The following is a 19,534-nucleotide window of genomic DNA, read 5'->3' as shown; positions in this document are numbered from 1 at the left end:
ACCCAGAAGTAGAATCGCTGGGTCATAAAGTAATTCTGTTTATAATTTTTTGAAGAACCTCCATATTGCTTTCCATAGTGGTTGCACCAATTTGGAATCCCATTAACAGTGCACGAGGGTTCCCTTTTCTCCACATTCTCGCCAACACTTGTTGTTTGTTGATTTGTTGATGATAGCCATTGTGACAGGTGTGAAGGGATATCTCATTGTGGTTTTATTTGCACTTGTCTGACGATTAGTGACATTGAGCATCTTTTCATTTATCTACTGGCCATCTGTATGTCCTCTTTGGAGAAATGTCTATTTAGGTCCTCTGCTCAAATGGCACTTCTGACTTCCCCTGAAGACACTCGAAACACAGAGCTTCTTGATGGAAACAGACCAACTCAAGAATGAGCTCTGCTTCCTTTCCACTCCAACATCCCTTCATCCTTAGTCTCCCAGGACACCACAGCTATGCGGAGTCCATGCGAGGGACATGAGACTTCCTTCCAAACTTCAAACATTTTATCAAAAGGCTCTTATTTGCTGCGTCTTATATGAGACATCAATAATACTTTAATAGTTTAAAGAATAATAAGTAAGAAAACACTTCTCCCTCCAATATCATGTATAATAACTGTTCGATGGTGTTTCTTCTTTGCCCACCATCCCATTCATTTTATCCCTGCACATTACCTCAATTGAAGAACAAATACCTCTTATGTCCACCTGGCCTTTTTGGTTCACCAGACACCCTGTGAGAGGGTAATTCAGGTACCTCACTCTTTGATAAGATAAAATCAAAGAAAATCAGCCCAGGGTATCCTGTAGCTAACCAGAATGGAAACAAATATTTAACAGGAAACAAATATTTAACAAGAAATGCTACCTCTATAGCCTCTTCTTTTGGTCTGTTGACTCTTTCTTGTGCCCGTGATAAAGATCCACCTTAAAAGACTGGAAATTTTTAACACAGGGTGTCTTTGGTAATTCTGGGAGTCCAGTGCAATTTGTCCCTGGAATGAATGCAAATTTGGTTTCTAACCTGGCAGAGAACTCCTTGCAAATAAACATCCCTGGCTAGCTGCTTTAGGGAAATGTCATGATTCAACAGGGAGAAACTCCAGGGTGATTTACATTCAACAAGAGAAAGACAAAAGTCTCATATGCTTGTTCACCCTTTGCATTCACTCCAGGTAATTTAAAATTACTCTTGCTCTTTGGTGATTTCTTTTTCTTCCTCTATACTTTTTCTTTAAGTTACAGTCTTTTGGCAAGTTTATACTTCATTCTCAGGAAAGGCTGATTATGGAACACAGGAAGTTTTGCCTTGGGAGAGAAACGAATATGCTTATAGAAACATGTGACTAAACATGTAGGAAATGGGTGTGGCTGAATAATGAAGTGGAGTCATTTTAGCTGGTTGTGTTTTGACTGACTGGTCTGTTTCTTCTCAATTGTAGAAGATTTCAAACAAGAAAGTATTCAACAGTGGCTGGACTCTGGATTCTTGTAAGTGTTTCTTTGTGCCCTTCCGCATTTCTCTTACAAAGATCCACGAAAATAATGTGGGTGATCCTGCTGGGGCAAGGTGTGACATGGACACCTAGAGATTTTCATTTAACTGGGAGCGTGACGGATTACTCTATTATTGCAAAAGTTATATATTGGTTTGAAAGTGCAAAATAGATTACTATTTCAGTCCCCGTAGTTCATTGGTTTCTGAAAGTCTTCTTGTAATAAAGCTTGACTCTGCATTTACTCTTGTCCGTTTGATTAAAAAGCGAGTTAGTATAATTTATTTATGCACATCGTCTGATTCACAATACTTTGGTTTCTTTATAGTGTCTCTGTAAATGAAGACTTGCAGCAAGTTACCGACCATGCTGGTAAGACCCAGGAGCAATTATGCTCTGTGGACCCGAGACATTAACATGTCTGTGCAAATAAATCTTCTCAATGAGCATTACCAGAGTGTCCTAGAAATAGATCAAATCTCAAAAACCATCCAGCTCAGTCACTTTGTGTGACAAGAAAGACTGAGGCTCAGAAAGAATAAGATGTTATCCAGCAGCAGGTCTGGGGCTAGAAACCAGGACTCTTGCCATATCCTTAGCTCAGACTCAAGCAGAAAACTCACGGGGTTCTATGAAGACATTCTGCAAGGCTGTAATTATGGAAGTGGGATTGTTTCATTTTTTCTTGCACTGGATTGTGGTTTTATTTCTAAATCTAGTTTTTTTCTATCCTTTGGTCTCAAAATTATATCCTCTCTTTCTAATTATGCATTTATTCTCAAAAAGAACAAATGACTGAATTCTATAGCAAACAGTACAAGTCTGTATTTCCAAGGCAGAAAATGTATCACACTTGTTACATTGAGGTTTGATAAGAACATTATAAAAAGAAAAAGAAATATAATTACAAGTGTCACAGTTTCCATCTTCATCAAATAAAATACTGTATTTCCTAGACTCTAAGACCCCTTCATCATAAAATGCACTCACATTTTAAGTGCCACTCAGAAAGGAAAAAAAACAACAACAACAACAAGGCTTGGCAACTATAAATGAGAAGCAACATGGACGCATCCCAATTTCATAGATGTCAAAATGTGAAAAAAGGTGTGTTTTAAAATTGATGAAATGCCACAAATAATGTAGATAAAAATGACATAAATTAGGAGTTTAATGATTAGAGGGGAAAAAATCATTAGTGTAATTGTTACTTACTTGGCTCAGTTTAAGTAATATTTCACTTTCTCCACTGCCTTTTACATTAGGATTGACCAGTTTAAATTCGGGATTCTTTTTTACGTAAAAGAGTAGGTATATCACTGAAATTTTCTTATTTGTCAAGGTTGTTTATTTTTTTCTTTCATATAAAAGTTCCACGGTGCCCAACTCTCTGGAGATGTTTACCAATAACTTGAATTGAAATACCTCTGTTCCTAATAGTTCAGACTCAAGGAAAGGCAAGAACTTAAGAAACATAGCCAGCATTTTCTATCCCCCTGACGTTTCATTTTGCCCAGGTCATGGTGGGAGTCCTGGCACCAGTTCTGGAGTTGTCAGTAACGATATTAAAAGCTTCACTTCCCAGAAGTTAAAGACCAATCATGGCCCTTCCTCCCCTGAATCAACTCCATGGCCTGTAAAGGCAGAACACCTGGAGGAAAGGAGGGGTATGAGAATGGCTCTGAAATCAGCAATGCACACCTTCAATTTGCCAGGTCCTTTGTCTTCAGCAGAGGGTTCTAATTAATAATGGAATAGCGTCTCAGTGGTTTAATTGAGCCTTCACTTTCACAAGCACCTTTCTCATTTATCATAGGGTAAAACTCAGTGACCTGTGTGGTTGCAGGGCTGGTGTTCATTTGTGCTTTGCAGGTGAAGAATCTGGGCACAGAGTGGTCAAGTACCATGATTTGGGGTCATAGCTGGTTAGTGGTGGGTGGAGGAATTTCAGGCCTGGCACTCTATTCGCCCCTCTGTCATGATGAGATTGATACACACTGAATTTAGGGGAGCTAAGAGCCACACTAGAACGTGTGGAAGCTAGAACACTACCAGGAACTGGGGACCCGAAGGCCGTGGGGAGTGTGGCAGGGAGAAGAACTGTGGTGAAATGAAAAGGAACTGAAGAGGAGGAAGAAAAGCCATCACTGCTGAAGGGGAAATCCTGTGAAAACTCATACCATCATAGTATAATGGATAGTGAAGCATTAGTTTCATAGGGTAGCTGTAAAAAATGCCCACAAATGTGGTGGCTGAAAACAGACATTTATTCTGTCCCAGTTCTGAAGGCTGGAAGTCTGAAATCAAAGTGTCAGTAGATTATTCTCTCTCTGGAAGTTGTAGGCAAGATCCTTCCTTGCCTCTTTCTGGCTTTGTGTGGCTCCCATCCACCCTTGGCCTTCCTAGGCTCATAGCTGCATCGTTCTATGCTCTGCCTCCATCTTCAAATGACCGTCTTTCCCTTGTGGGTCTTCTCTTCTTCTTATAAGGACACCAGTCATTGGATTTAGGATTTAGGACCCACACTTAATCCCGTATGACCTCACCTTTACCAATTATATCTTCAAAGACCCTACTTCCAAATAAAGGAGACATTCTGAAGTGAAATTACAGATACAGAAATAAAATTTTGGGGTGATACTATTCAACCCACTCTAAGTGGAAACCATTCTGAGGCTGGTTGCCCTCATTGATCATGTTTGAGACGTTATACCTTGAAGTAGCAACAAGATCCCTCTTACAGGTCACCCAGTACGTCCCATAGGAAGCAGTCTATTGAGCCTCCAGACCTGGGGCTGTGCTCCAAATAAAATGAGGAGGTGGACTAAGCCTTCAGTGGTCCTGCTGCTGATTCCTCCTGAGCTCTGAGATGGCCGTGGTAGGGTCTTGGCCTTTTATGGGGATTCTGTGGCTTTCGTGCTGCTCTGTGGCTACCTAAAGTCTCATTTTTAGCAAAACTGGAATCTGACTGGCCTTTCTTCCATGCTGTTCACCATGGTTATGCTAGGTACAGCCTCTAACCCTAGCACTTCTGCTTCTTCATCAGGAGAACTGGGAGGGGAATGAAATTAGTATTTATCAAGGTGCACACAGGCTAGTACTTTCCATGTATTATCTCATTTACCTGAACCATCTTCTAAGGTAGATATTACCATTATTAACTTTTACCACAAGGAAAATGAGGCTAAGAAAGGTAAGTCACTTGCCCAAGGTAGCCAGTTAGTAGCTAAGGGAGTTGAGATTTAAACTTGGGTCTGTCTGACTATATACACGTAGCCTCTCTAGAGGACCCTTGTAGGACACTTGGTCCTGTCCAAACGTCCACGGAGACATTTAGACCACATCAAAAGGTCCTTGAAACTCTCATCAAAAATGTCCATGAGCATGTTTCGTCCACACCAGATGGTCTTTAAATATTTGGTCCTGTCAATAAGGCCCATGCTTAGAAAAGTGTCCCTGGGTTCAAATAGTCCATACCATTTCTTTATACTGTTGGCTTACAGAATTAGTACATAGAAAATACTGTCATGTTTTATTGGTCCAATAATGGTGTTGTGGCTATATTGCCAATAATAACACTTCTTGCTTTGGTAGCCTTGCTGTGCATGGCACATGGGGTGAGGTGGATGGGTCAGGGTTTGGACCTTGCAGAAGAACAGGATTTACATTAACTATGCATGTTAGGGACCGAAGCAAATATCAAGGACCTTGTGGCACCATGTCTCTGTGCACTTCGGACAGGACCAAATGTCTGCTAATCTAGAGGACCAGTCTAATGTACTCTCCGTGTTATTCATGGAAGCCCCTCGGAGGAAAGCCCCACATCAGCATCCCTGCTAGAAAAGTAAAAGCCTGGACAATACGGGTGAGTTCACTGGCATTTACTTCTCTCTAGAGATCTTCTGACTCTTGTGCACCAGCCTTCAGAGCTATGGCACAGTCCTCTTGAATTTAATTTTTTTGAAGTGGGATAGCATTAACTTTTTTATGTCAAGCAAGTGTCTACAGAAATGCAAAATAGCCATGTCTGGATTTCAACTAATTTCTTTGGAAAGCCAAAGAAGCCATTGTACCTCAATTCCAGAAATTATAAACTTCGAGAAACTAAATTCTTAGAAAGTTGACATGACTGAGAAACGAGTACCTCATAGTAGGAAAATTCTCTGGTTATTGTGTTTTATTCTGAGCCTCAGTGGGTTTCTGATTTCCATACAGTTCAGTCTCAAAAGTAATAATAATACTGATTATAATTAGTAATTATATCAAGTGCCTATTGCATATATAAATATTATTGCAAAGTCGTCCTCAAACAAAACAGTGCAGTGACAGTTTAAGCTCATTAAATAATGAAGAAACAGAGACTCAGCTGGAGACATGATTTGAATTGCAATCTATTTGACTTCAAAGTTCAGGCTCTTTCTACCAGAAACTAGTATATACCTCTAATGATTGCACACTGATGTAAGTCCACTGTCATTAATTTTATCGCTAGCTTTTCCTTCTTTCTGTAAGCCAAAGATGGCAGAAAGGGTCCCTTCCTAAATTTAAGATTTTGATGTTGAAGCATACTTCAAATCTATTCCATTTAAACCTGAAGTACATAAAGAAGATTTTAAAAGTATTAATTAAAAACAATTATAAAAGAAAAGGTACAAAGCTGTTATGAAATTCACCTCCAAGTAACTCCTGTTACTCAAATTTGCTTCAGGTCTCACCAGTCTGTGGGTACAAATTAGGTTATAATAAATCAGTACCCCAACTTGGATGGCTCATTGCCTCCACCTTGGTGACATGGTCTACTGCAAACTTTCCCCTAAAGTATTTTTGGGAGTCATCAGGAGATGCTCACATGTTTTCATGAGTGAGTCAACTTTCACTGTCACTGCTGCTCCTCCAATAGCATCCCTTAGGCATCACCATACAGCTGATTCATGTTTCATCACTTAATGACCATTGGTTCTTCTTCTGCTCCTCTGGATACTGCCCTCATTGTCTCTGAGTTCTTAAGGTGCTGTATTTCTTGCAGAATTTTTAGAAACACTCATTTCCATTATACTACATGTAGGAATCTAGGGAGCATTACTGGTGTTCTGTGTCACACAAAACTCATGATGGAAATCCTTTTTAGCTTCTTCCTGCAGCCCATATCTCTCCTTAAGCCTTAAACTTAGACTGGAGACTGGAGACCAAATTTGCTGTCAACTCCATTTCCTTGCCCATAAGCACACAAAACTTCTGACAGAGGACAGGGCAGAGCAGTGAGAGACCATCCTTTGTGAAGTACTTTAGTGAGTCTCTCACCAGTCTTCCCCGTCTTCTGACAAGTATTAGAGCACCTTAGCTGAGTGGTCTGATAGTCTTGTTTTTCGGTATCTCCAGAGCATCATCTGTTTGGGGTACATAGATGACTTACAGGGAAGAGCTTCATGGGCATCCTTCAGTTTCTTGTTTCTTTCTAAGAATCACCACCACTGCACTTGGTGGTCACCAAACTGCACCAGCAAATGAGCTTGAGTCTTGGTTTGGACTCAGTGAGTATCCACAGAGCTACCTATAACCACAAACACAATTGGATGTTCAGAGCCTCTTTGGGGTCATTCGTGCTAAATGGACCATGGTCAGCTGCTGGCTCATCCTTAACCTCAGATTCCATATTAAAGCTGTGCATAAGAAAACCTGGTTTGTGGCAACCCAGTTCTCACCACTGGAAAACAAATTGAACCTCAGCACTGTTTGACTCTGATAGTGTGTCATCATGCTGCTGCAAGGACAGCCGCATCCACCTAATGCATGTGTCAACGTCAGGTTTATATAATGTGCACTTGTTTAACAAGACATCTGAGCATAACTGTGAGTGAAAACAGTAGAACTCACCCCTCCAGCAGAAAGACAGTGCCTGTTAAAGATCAGCTTGGTGCCACTGATTACTTGATGGGTGGCTAATTCATTTTTCCATTTTAATATTTAGCTATTTCTTCTTCAATCCCCAAGGAGATCCCTGACAAGTAAACTTACCTCTTCCCAGGAAGAATTTATTAAACAATAAGAACTTACAAAATTAAATTCTGAATGTTGTGGTGTCTATTATAAGAAAAGGTCAAAGTAAATCCAACTAAACCTACTAGATGTTCCCTTAATGCTTCTCAAAAGGAAACATTCAGAGCAAAGAAATGTGTTAGGAGGAGGGAACAAAGATGCGGAATATATGGCCCCTGCTCTCAAGAATGTACTGACTTTGCAGGACCATTACAGTCTGAATGTATCCTATATCGATTTTCTAAAAGACACTGTAGTTTTATCCACTCTCATTCAATCCCTCGTTCTTAATCTTTCTTCATCCAATTCCTCCAGTCTTAAAGTCTGTTCTGTTCCATTCACCTCTTGCCCTTCTTTTGAGTCCCGGCTCAAGTCCCATATTCTCTAGAAGGCCCTTCCTGACATCTGCGAGACACAATCTCTCTTCTAAACATCAGTCACATCCATTACGGGTTCTATCCATATGGCACTTGGTCTGTGCTGCCCCAGATTGTTAGGGGTTTGATTGACCTCACCAACAAAACTATAAATGCCACTGAGGCAAGAATCTTCTCTAACACATCCGATTTCCCCAAAGCTAATCAACAAACAGGTCTAGTAAAACTAGACTAGTAAAACTGGTGTATAATGAAGATGATGTAGTCAGATTTGGAAATCTTCAAAGAAGAGGTGAGACTTGAGCTAGTCAATCACAGAGAGATACGGTTTTGAAAAAACAAAGAGGCAAAGCAAGACACTGTCCCTTAGTGGAAGCCATGGAAGTTTGAACAAAGGCACAGAATGAGAAGGAAATTACGTGCGCAGGAACACATACAGAAAAGGTGGTCAGACTAGAGAAATGGTTTCATGCTAGAGAGCCGAGGTAGAAATTTTTCTGTTAAATAGGGTGTTTGATGTCAGGTTATAAATGCTTCAGAATCCAGGGAGAGGGACTCACACTTGATGTCTTAGGACAGGGGTGGCGAAGAAGTGCCCTCTCGGGTTCTAGTCAAAGGCTGGGTAGCTGTAGCCAGGATCTGTGTTGAGTAGGATTCTGAAGCCATGTCTTTGTTCACCTAAACAGAGGGTCTCAGGTCCTAAGTGATAGCTGCCATAGGTGCAGCACTGTGGATTTGGAGCAGACCCATTACACATTCGCCATTTCTATTGTAGTGAGTTACAAATGGTTTCTGAGCAGAGAAACGACAGATTCCAGTGTTTATCCTGGCCGTGGGAGGAAGGTGCGTACCTTGGGAAGAAGCTGTTGTGACCACAGGCTTTGGTGATGAAGGCTTGGGGTGGGTGCCAGCAATGGAATGGAGAGGAGGAGTCAACACATCTGGAAAATAAATAGGTATGTGCGTGAAGAAGAACAAAGCATTACGATCGGCCTTCAGGTTTTGAGCATGAGTGTCAGGGAAAATGAAGAGTCTCTGTTTTTGTAAGAATATAGACTAATAATTTGTCAAATGAGACAAACCCTGCCAACTGCCTCTTCTAAGTGTCTTGGTCATGCAGGAGTTAAATATACAGAAAGCTGCAGAATGCTATTATTTTAGAGCCCTGTGAAAATGTAATTTGATTAGTCTATTGGACGGTATTCCAAAGAACCAAATGTCTTCCATGAATCAGTCAGAAATGCTTAGGAAAACCGAAATAAAAAATGCTTTCTAAGCCAATAAAGGTGCTAATTAGTGCCTTCTGCATGTCTCACTACATCTTCTCCAGCAATACATTTTGCAGGGTTAAGTGCGGTGTCTGCTGCTTCAGATGGCAGGAGTCCACCTAACAGTAGGGAGGGTGGCTGGAGACTCAAGTCTCTAAAAGGGAATCAGAACTGGCATTTTAACCCATGCAATGGGATACACTGAGTAGAGCAGAGAACATTTTTTTCTGGCTTTAATTCTCTTCCAAATCAACTCTTCCAAAACTTAGAAAGTAAAATATGTGGTTTTTGTTTTTTTTAATTTTAAGTTTTTCAATTACAGTTGACATTCAATATTATATTAGTTTCAAGTGTACGGCATAGTGAGTGGTTAGACATTTATATAACTTATGGAGTGATCCCTCCAATAAGTCTGATACCACCTGGCACCATACATAGATATTACAATATTATTGACTATATTCCCTATGCTGCACTTTACACCCCCGTGACTATTTTGTAACTACCAATTTGTACTTCTTACTCCCTTCACCTTTTTCACCCTGTCCTCAACCCCTTTCCCTCTGGCAACCATCAAAATGTTCTCTATATCTATGAGTTTGTTTCTGTTTTGTTTGTTCATTTATTTTGTTTTTTAGATTCCACATATATGTGAAATCACATGGTATTTGTCTTTCTTTGTCTAATTTATTTCACTTACCCTCTAGGTCCATCCATGTTGTTGCAAATGGCAAGATTTCACTGTTTTTTGTGGCCAAGTAGTTGTATATATGTACCACATCTTCTTTATCCAGGTGTCTATTGATGGACATTTAGGTTGCTTCCATATCTTGGTGATTGTAAATAATTCTGCAATAAACATGAGTAAAATCTGGTTTTAAAAACCTAAGAAGGGTATCTAGGAAGGAGGAAAAAGGTAGAGAAAATATCAAAACCAAGCACCCAGAGAAGCAAGTGAGGAATTAAGGAGGCCCTAAGAAACAGGGGGCTTTATGTGGCAGGCACATCTGTAAGGGTCCCCACGTCTACCTGAGGCAGCCTCAAGCCTGGCACTTGCAGAAGCTTGAGAAATCCAGGGTAACAGGAGCAGTTTGTCTGTCCCATTGCGGCATTCCCAATGGGTCAAATCCTTGCTCTGATCAGAGGAAGCAGACTCCAGTGCTTCCAGGAGCCCTGCAGGTAACTGCTAATGAACCAAGCAGGCAGGACAGAGAAAGTAGAGTATTATAGAGTGTGTTGCCTCCGACAGATTGCTGCCCTGAATGGGCTTGGACCAGTATTGCTGGACTTTCTGAGGTTTTAAGGAAATTCTAGGAATCCCAGTTCCAGTGAGAACTGCGACACTAGCTTGGGCCTCTCAGTTCAGGTTCATTATTGAAACCAGGCAAAGGGAAGCAAGGACTTGACCCTGGCAAGCCATCCTCAGGCTCCAGGAAGTTTACCTTACAAATTGGCAAAGTGGGAAAACAAAAACAAAAACAAAAAACAGAAAAAACCTCCAACAGGCAAGGAGTAATCATTTCATATTGCCCTGTGCAAGACTCTCAATTGCCAGGGTCTAAGTGTTGGATAAGCCAATTGCTACTTCCGCAATAAACAGGAAGTGAACACACGGTAACCCTGAACTAACACGCCCCCTTAGTCTCCCAGGACACAGGGAGCCCGCAAATGCCAAAAATAAATCAAGTAGCGCACTGAATTAATTTTTAATAATTTTATTACAATTTTAAAACCAGGCTTATCTTGTTAATTTGAAAAACATTATATTGATTTCCCCTGGTTGGCTTTCTCCAGAATCTAAGCTTGGCAGCAGAGAAGACTATGTGTCTGAACGCATTAGATAGAGACAGACGTTTGTGTCATTTTAAACCAGATCGAGAAGAAAGAGTATAAGAAGTCTAACAAAGGATATCAAAGCTGTATCAGTGCATCAGTGATGGTGGGATTCAAGTAAGGGGATTCAAATACCCTGACTGTCCCCTAATTGTCAGTGATGGGCCTTATTGGGGGGAGGGTGTAAGATAGAAGGCAAGAAGGGCCTTTCCTCAGATGGTGTTAAAACTGCATAAGGCTTTCATATGTGTCATCAAACCAGAAAACTGCTCCCTTTGTGACCTGGGGGGTCCCTTTATACGTTCCCTGCAAAACATGTTGCTCTTAGGGGTTTCTTTTCCTCTTCGGGACTCCCCTTGGTTTCCTGGAAACCAGATTGCTCCTAAATATCAATAGCGGGGCTGTGGGCTGTGATCCATGGAGTGAAGTTACTAGATCTGCATGGGCACCAAAATCCCATGAAGACGCCCTGGGTGGAAGCTTACAAATTTTTCTGGATGACTAGATTTTCTTCTGGGCTAGGGTTTTTGAAAACGCAGCAAGGCTGAGCTAACTCTTCTCATCAATATCTGAAAATGGATCATTTCCTCTCTGACAGCTTGAGCAATTTACTGTGGCCACGGTGCCAGACCCCTGGCCTGAATCTACGCATTCATTCACATGTTCTAGGAAGTCCAGAGCAATAGCAGATAACCAGGAAAGACTGAGGCAGTGACAAGAGTGGCAGTCCTGGCAGAACATGCAGCCAAAAGTCCCAGAACCACAGAATGTTTTAGAAGAGAAGAGGTACTCAGAAATGCCAGAATTCTCTGGATGAGCTAACCAGGCACAAATGGAGCCTGCCTTTGTAAGAAATAGAAAAAAAAAATTGCTTAAAATGATAAATACTGGTTTTACCTTCCATTTTGGGCAATTTATTAATTTATTATGGCATCAAGCCATTATAATATGACGGTCAAAAATTATATTGTGCTTGCATAGATAACATCGTTAATAAAATGACAGATAGACTTTCTCTCATGTAACAACTTCAATCAATTGACAGCGGCTTTATGGTTTGAGAAGCTCTGAGACTGAGTTAAGTTCAGTGAGTAAGAGTGCTGCAATGGATTAGTAATGCCTGCCTAGGTAAGAGATTTGGTACTGAACAAATGATATTTTTTCAAACTTGGAATATTTTTTAAGATTTAGTCGTTCCTGAATCTTGTAGGTGCCTCACAGTGTGAAAGAAGAGCTAAATGGGAGAACATTGTCAAAACAGCTCCCTTTTAATCTATTTAAATTATTAGAATTTTGCAAATGAATTTCTCTGCTAAAACCCAAAGTTTTAAAACCACTGACATACGGGCAAAAAAGACTGGAGTTTTGGTTCTAAGTTCATTTCAAACTTGGTACACAGGTTTGAGTCAGATATTTTAGCTTCCACAACATTTGTCACCAGATGTCACATAGGACATTTGAGAAATGTCACATTTGCGTCATAATAATGATCATTCGCCTTAATTGTCCATCCGTGGCAGTAGCTCCCCAGAGTGTTTTATGAAGCAGTTATGTATTTTCTTCAAGTTGGCATTTTGTAAAGTTTAGACATGTGCCCTGAAATCAATGGTTTTCTCAAAAACACACTCATTAAGTTTATTCTCAACAAAGGATGGCAAATAAGCTTCATCTCATTCAATCAGTCGTTAGTGGCTTTCCTGACAATTTTGAGAGCTTATCTAGGCTCTGTGAGACAGTGATGTAATTGATTAGTGATGTCTGCTATGAGAGTGGGATTGGGAGGGGTAGCACAGAGGCCATTTATACCTCAACTCTATTTTTAAACCTTTATCATAGATTCATGTTTCTTTACCCTGTATGACTCTTGTGGTGACAGAGTTCCATCTGTTTTGTAGGGCAGACATTTATTGTATCTGTACTCTGACTACCTCTTTAAGTTGTAGTTGTGTAATCTGGGCTTAGATAAGAGCCTAGTAATATAATTCTAGCAGTATACATCGGTAACATACCTCTGGTCTTTACCTTTCTTCACTAGCATTCCTTTTCCATTCAGCCAGGACACTGAGCCTTTGAAATAACAGCTGAAAATAATAGGTATTCTTATCTCCACCCCAAAAACGTGGCATTCAGAAAGAACTTCCCAGATACTTGGAGGAGATCTAGACCCCTTCCCAGACAAGAAGTTTGGCTCCAGACTGAAGGGCCCTTACTTATTTTCAGCCTTCTTTTGTATGTTTCAATCATTCAGGCTTGTTTTTCCAAAATTTCTCCCAACCTGTATTATCTTTCTTATGGTGAAAAAGTTACATTTTCATAGAAGTGCAGGATGACACTTCCCAGTTTTATACATGTCACACATTTGCACCCAGGAGAACCACAGTGAGAGGACATGAGAAGACTGGTGGACCTTCTGAGGAACTTGCCCATATGCTGGACATTTGCTTCCGCAGATATCTGCGCAATGTTATGTCATGACAGATTCTGAATACCACTACGGCCCTTGAACGGGCCTCTGACATTCAGTATTTAGCTCTTCTATTATGGCCTCAGCACCACTCACCAGGCAAATGGACTTTCAACATTATCTGTCTCGCATTTACTTGTTTGCTCAAAAACGTTTTACGGTTTTCCATATCCTGACACATACATATCAACTCCTCTTTCTGGCTTTCAAATAAGCTATGAGACATTCTGTTGGCACTATGGCATTTTGAAAAAAAACTACACCAACCAACAAAAATAAGCTGTGGCATCCTACGGACCATGGGAAATTTATTTAATCTCTCTGAGCCTCAGTTTGCCTCTCTATTACGTACGGATTAACAATACCCATTTCATGGATTTGTTGTGAGAAATAAAAGAGATTGCACGTGACAGGCTTAGCACACAGCCTCACACAAAACTAATGCTCAATAAATAGTAATTATTATGGCTATAATCAATAATAAAGGTAATCATAATGGATCTGCTACTTTTGACTGTGTGGTCATGAGCTCATTACTCAACTTCTGTTGAGTCCCATTTTTCTTATCAGAAAAATAAGGATAGGTCTTAAATGATAAGGTTGTCATAAGGGTTAAATGATACAAATGAATGGAAGATGTTAAATAAACACTGGGTCTTTCCTGTATTCTTCTTGGACGTCCCCTTGCTTCTCATCCTTATGTGCCATGAGAGGGAATTCCACAATGCCCTCTGATCTAATGGGCCCTGCCCTGGCTCTGTGTTTGGCACTTGCTTTCGACACTCTTTGATCATGGGAACATCTCTTTTCCAACCATCCAGTTCTCCTCATTCTTAAAAATCCAAGACAAGTACTGCTCTCTCCATGAGACCTTTGCTGACTGCTTCATTGGCCACTGGCTTCACTTTTCACTTGAGCAAATACCACACTTCTTCAAGTGCTTGTCTCACACTTTAGCCACTAATTACATTCTGTCCTGTTCACCACGGAGAAGCCTTGTATCTCAGGCCTACACAATCACAGATATGGCGTGTAATCCCATGTTGGTTCATTTGAGGAGGCAAAAACCTTTCCTGAGTTAAGTTCATCTCCCCCCTGCCCCCTTTTTTCTTGCAGTTTTTTCCCATGAGCAAGGAATTGTTCCAATGACTGTGCAGAACTACAAGAGGTAGGTGGCAGAATCAGTGTCACTTCACGTTGATATTTTACAGCCACATCTTCCATAAATGAAATGGAAGCGAGGAACTTTCTTAATAACAATGTGGATCTTGGGATCTTGTCACTGATTAGGCCACAGTGCCCACTAACCTTGAGAGAAATAGAGTTTCTTTAAATGTCGTAAAGGAGTTAGCAAATTAAATCAATAAATGCTGATTTGGAGGGGGGATTTAATTAAAACCTATGCATATGTGGCACTCTACCATAATTCAACTGTTCATAAAACAGTTACATCCATATTTTCACCATCGTGCTATTTGTTGGAAAATAATACATGTAATTTTCAATGTTAGGTAGAAAGTAGGGATTGTCTCTTACTTTGAGGACAGATTAGGTCTCAGAGTGGCCGCAAAGGGCAGCATCCACGACACCTGAGAACTTAATAGAATTGCAGATTTTCGAGCCCCACCTCTCCAGCAAATTCTGGAGGTGGGGTTCAGAAGTCTGTGGTTTGGGCAAGGCCTTGAGATGATGTAAGGTACACTCTAGTTGGAGAACCACTGAAGTAGACCGAGAGCTTTTTGAGGCTGGGAACTCTGCTTCCCCTGCTTCAGCCATTCCTGCATTTGCAGGATAATTCCAACGAGTGGAAAACCAAATATTCATTCAATACCGTATCTGTCCGACTCCTACCAACTCACACTAAAAGTGCTACGTTGTCATAGTTTTTCCCTCTTAATGGAGTAGTTGTTTTCTGCTACTCACAGAATCACAGCGCCATAAGGGACCATGGAAAGCTCTTAGGCAACTATCTCATTTTGGTGAAGAGGAAAATGAGAGCCAAGGTTTGTCACTCATGACAAGGTTTGTCCCACGGCTTGTTGAGAACCACGACGACCTATGGCTTCTCCTGGATCCCAGGCCGGAGCAATTTTGGGTAGCTCTGCTGAACGTTACAAAATAAGTTGTGACCCTCAAACACTAAGTGAAACAGAAATAATGGCAGGCCTACTACAAACTCAGGGGAGACAATAAATGAAAAGTTATCTTCTGCCTGTCTTCAAGCTCCCAGCAAGTCAAGTGTCATTTATTTATTTACTTATTTGTTTTTCAATTACAGTTGACATTCAATGTCATATAGTTTCAAGTGTACAGCATGGTGGTTTGACATTTATATAACTTAGAGAGTGATCCCCACCCCCAGGTAGTCTAGCACCCATCTGACACTATCCGTAGTTATTACAATATTGTTGGCTATATTCCCTATGCTGTACTTCACATCCCCATGACTGTTTTGTAGCTACCAATTTGTACTTCTTAATCCCTTCCCCTTTTCACCTAGCCTCCAACCCCCCACCCATCTGGCAACCATCAGTTTTTTCTCTGTATCTATTTTAAAACAGAGTCTTTATTACTCAGAAACATGCACTTTCTTGGCCTTAATACTGAAAGCAATTGAATAAAGAGGTAGAACCCAGCTATTCTTACTAATAGTGGATCGAACTAAGGTCACTTCAGCTGCCCATGTAGAATAACGTGGTCTCATTGGGAAAACTGATATCTACACTCTATTCTTTGATAAATGCCAATTTTATGCCAACTGGCTGTTATACTTGATGAGGTCAGATGCAGCTATGTTATAGCTGAAGTACATAAAAGTGAACTATATTATAACAAGGTTCCATTCTGTTTGGAAAAGCTTTCAAATGACTTGCAAAGCAGGTGTCTTTGGATAGAGTGACATTGGTCTTTGTGGTCGCCAAGGGGTTTGCTGCTGTTGGGTATGGTTGGCCGCAGGAGCCTGGAGACAGCGCTTCGAGATTGTTAACCGTAGGATCTGTAACCCTTCACCATTATGAGAATTAGGGCAGAGTCACTTCAGGGGCTACTCCTGTCCCTCTTTCATTCCATAATTTAACTTCTTCCCGAAAGTCAGGGCCTAGCAAAGATGTGTTCCTGAAATGTTCCCCAATGATTCGCCATCTGTCAAAAGTGAGACATTCTGTCACCTTCTTAATGAGCTCTAGCAGGCACCTAACACTTAAATTCTTACACCTTCTGTGACACAACACTCCTAACAAGAGGATCAGCTCCTCTGCTGTATGCTTTCCCTTCTTCAAAGGGGTGGCCATTATGGGATGAGTAGGAATGAAGAGGAAAGGCAAATGTTTACTCTGGAAAGCAAGATGCACAATGACCTCCCAGGGGACTATCTAAATCAACACTTTTCATCTTTGGTCTCTCCCCCACTCCCCCCACTGCAGGTCTCTGCACCAGTTTTCAGAAACTCATACCCTACCCAGAGGGACCAGTTTCAACTCTTGCTATTCGGCTGCAAGTGTACCACAATGGTATGTGATTTCCAGGCACTTTGCACCCAGGAAAATCATTCCATGTAACAGTGGAGTTCATGAAATTACAAGCAGGCACTTGAGATATACGTGTTGAATGGATGATGAGAGAAAGAATAAAGCATTTCTAAACTCCAACTTGCAAGAATAGTATAAAAGAGTCAGTGAAATTGGAAACAGGCTAAATATCTGTCAGTGGGGAAATGGCCCAATAAATTATTGACTCCTCACTTTATGGAATTATATACAATGACAAAAAGGAATAGGTAAATATGTACTCGCTATGATCTTTTAGTCATATTTTTAGGGGAAAAAACAAGATGCTGAAAGATGCATAGAATATGTTATTATTTTTAAAGCAAACATGTGAAAACTATAGAGCATGTATGTAATTACCTAGAAAAATGTCTGTAAAGATACATATAAATTTAGCAGGAACAGGGTTAGAATTGCTGGAGGTAATGGCCAAGGAGAGAGAGAGAAAGCCTATGTGTAATATAATTTTTTAACAAGGTAAGCATATTTTATGTTGCGGTAACTAGAAAAAGTGGCTTTTGGTTAAGAGAACTGTTAATGGATAAAATATCCACATTTCCTTCCAAAATTAAATATAACTAAAAAATAGCTAATGGTACTGAAAATATGTTTAATGACAAATCAATCAATAATTGCATTCTTGGCCGTGAGACTGTGAGCATTTGGAAGGCAGAACTATACCTTTATTCCTTTTTGTGCCTTGGGTACCTAGCATGATACATGGTCAATAAATGTTGTATAAATGGGTAGGATACAAATTTGTACAATGAGATCAATAAGACAACAGATTAAATCTTTCATGCACAATTTAGATTTCTCGAAAGACTTTTTCTCCTCCCTTGAACATTTTTTATATTAAGATATCCATTAATTGGCACCCGCAGTTCTCTGGTTCTTTTCAATGATTCAGACCTTCAAGCCTAGCCACTTAAGGCCCATAATAAAGGTTCATGGCAGATCTTTTCTTCCTCGAACAAGTCAGCTAAGCACCAGATATCTATGTCACATTAGAACGTGACAAAGGCATGGTGGGTGGTGTCTGGCAAGTGGGCCTGCCCAGTGAGACTATAGGTGGCTGTTGTTGAATGTGTGACTGGCTAAATAAACGAATTATAATTAATCCAATTTAAATGATGGAGTTATAAAAGTGAAATTATCCACACTATCTCAAATAAGCTCCTTAGTGTTGCATGTGAAGTAAGGGCCCACGAACTTCAACAAAAGAACCGAGCAAACCTAGAAAAACCTCATCAAAAGTTCTGATTCCGGTAGAGTCCGTGAGTTCTACAAGGTCAATAGCACCATCGCCGAGGAGAAGGGCAGTAATTGGGAAGTGAGTTTGTGTACATAGATATAATATATCATTTTAAGTGCCAGACCTGAATAAAACAATTTGATGAAAGCTCTTATTTCTGAGCCAAGTCCATAAATATACAGAACATACTTTAACCCCACCTAAGGACTTAAAAATCATTGTTTGTAGACATCACTCTTCGTAGTCTGTATATCCTCAACCAGTGTGTGTAACTGACAAAGGACTGGACTGATACTCTTTAAAAATATCCTTCTTTGAGTCTCGTGTTAACAGGATTTTTTGTTGTTGTAGTTGTTTTCTTTTGTTTTGATTTTTCCTGTTCTTATATTGCTGTCAACTACCCTTTCATTGTGGTTTTCAGTGCACTGCTCCTGGCTTCTGTCCCACAATCTTCCTTCCTGACTTAATTTCGTATTTGCCTATTGGGCAATGGCAAGCCAGATAAGTAAAATCATTGGTATTGCATGTAAGGCAAGCAGTCCCCAAGTGGGGGGTGATGGACTGTCCTTCAAGTAAGTGCATCTGAACTCTAGGAAATACGACATCTTTTGTCTATTCAGATTCCTCTTTCACTCAATTTCTGGAACACTGGGTAGTTGAGGTGACTAGAAAAAAATGGCTATTGGTTAAGTGAACTGTTACTGGATAATGATATTCACATATTTTTACTGCAGCATTCCTGAATGGCTGGAATTTTGGGAAGAAGATCCAGTGGAGATTCTCTTGGATCTGGGGTTTGGTGCTGATGAGCCAGATATCTGCACCCAAATCCCAGCCAGATTCCTGAGCTGTGACTCAGCAGCCAGAGGAATCAATATCCATGTTTTCCTTGAAGCTCAAAAGCAGCGTATGGACATTGAGAACCGTAACTTGTATGGTAAGTGAGGACCACGTGACGTATGAATTTTAGCAATGGTAATTGTTACACTCGCTGCCCCACGCAATAGAAGCCAGTACTATGGCACTGGCTTTTGAGTAAAGAAAAAACTTATTGCGGGGTCAGCCGGCAAGGAGACAAGAGGCAGAGCTCAAATCTGTCTCCTGAGCCAGGCTTTGAACCAAGATATAAGGGTTTGAGGGGAACAGGCTGGTATGCGAAAGCATTGGCGGGGCATTTCAACGGGGGGGCTTTGGAACTTGGCCATTTATGGTAAGAAATAGTAAGGGGCTTCACACCCAACCTTCCTAGACAACAGA

The 19,534-nt window shown here is 40.6% G+C and overlaps 1 protein-coding gene across 1 annotated transcript in view; it reads left to right on the top strand.

Annotated features, from left to right (window-relative positions):
• Positions 1-19,534, top strand: part of ITPRID1 (ITPR interacting domain containing 1) — an 81,099-nt gene that overhangs the window by 987 nt on the left and 60,578 nt on the right. Inside the window, exons 2-6 of the mRNA XM_033088640.1 lie at positions 1,446-1,494; positions 1,828-1,871; positions 14,594-14,645; positions 16,900-16,986; positions 19,012-19,214. Coding sequence (XP_032944531.1) covers positions 1,446-1,494; positions 1,828-1,871; positions 14,594-14,645; positions 16,900-16,986; positions 19,012-19,214 — 435 coding nt within the window. The remainder of the gene's footprint in view (positions 1-1,445; positions 1,495-1,827; positions 1,872-14,593; positions 14,646-16,899; positions 16,987-19,011; positions 19,215-19,534) is intronic.

Source organism: Rhinolophus ferrumequinum, chromosome 20 (assembly GCF_004115265.2).
Source record: "Rhinolophus ferrumequinum isolate MPI-CBG mRhiFer1 chromosome 20, mRhiFer1_v1.p, whole genome shotgun sequence".
In the NCBI taxonomy this organism is placed as follows: Eukaryota; Metazoa; Chordata; class Mammalia; order Chiroptera; family Rhinolophidae; genus Rhinolophus; species Rhinolophus ferrumequinum.
The sequence above is the reverse complement of the archived record's forward strand: the minus strand, read 5'-3'. Positions and strand labels throughout refer to the sequence as shown.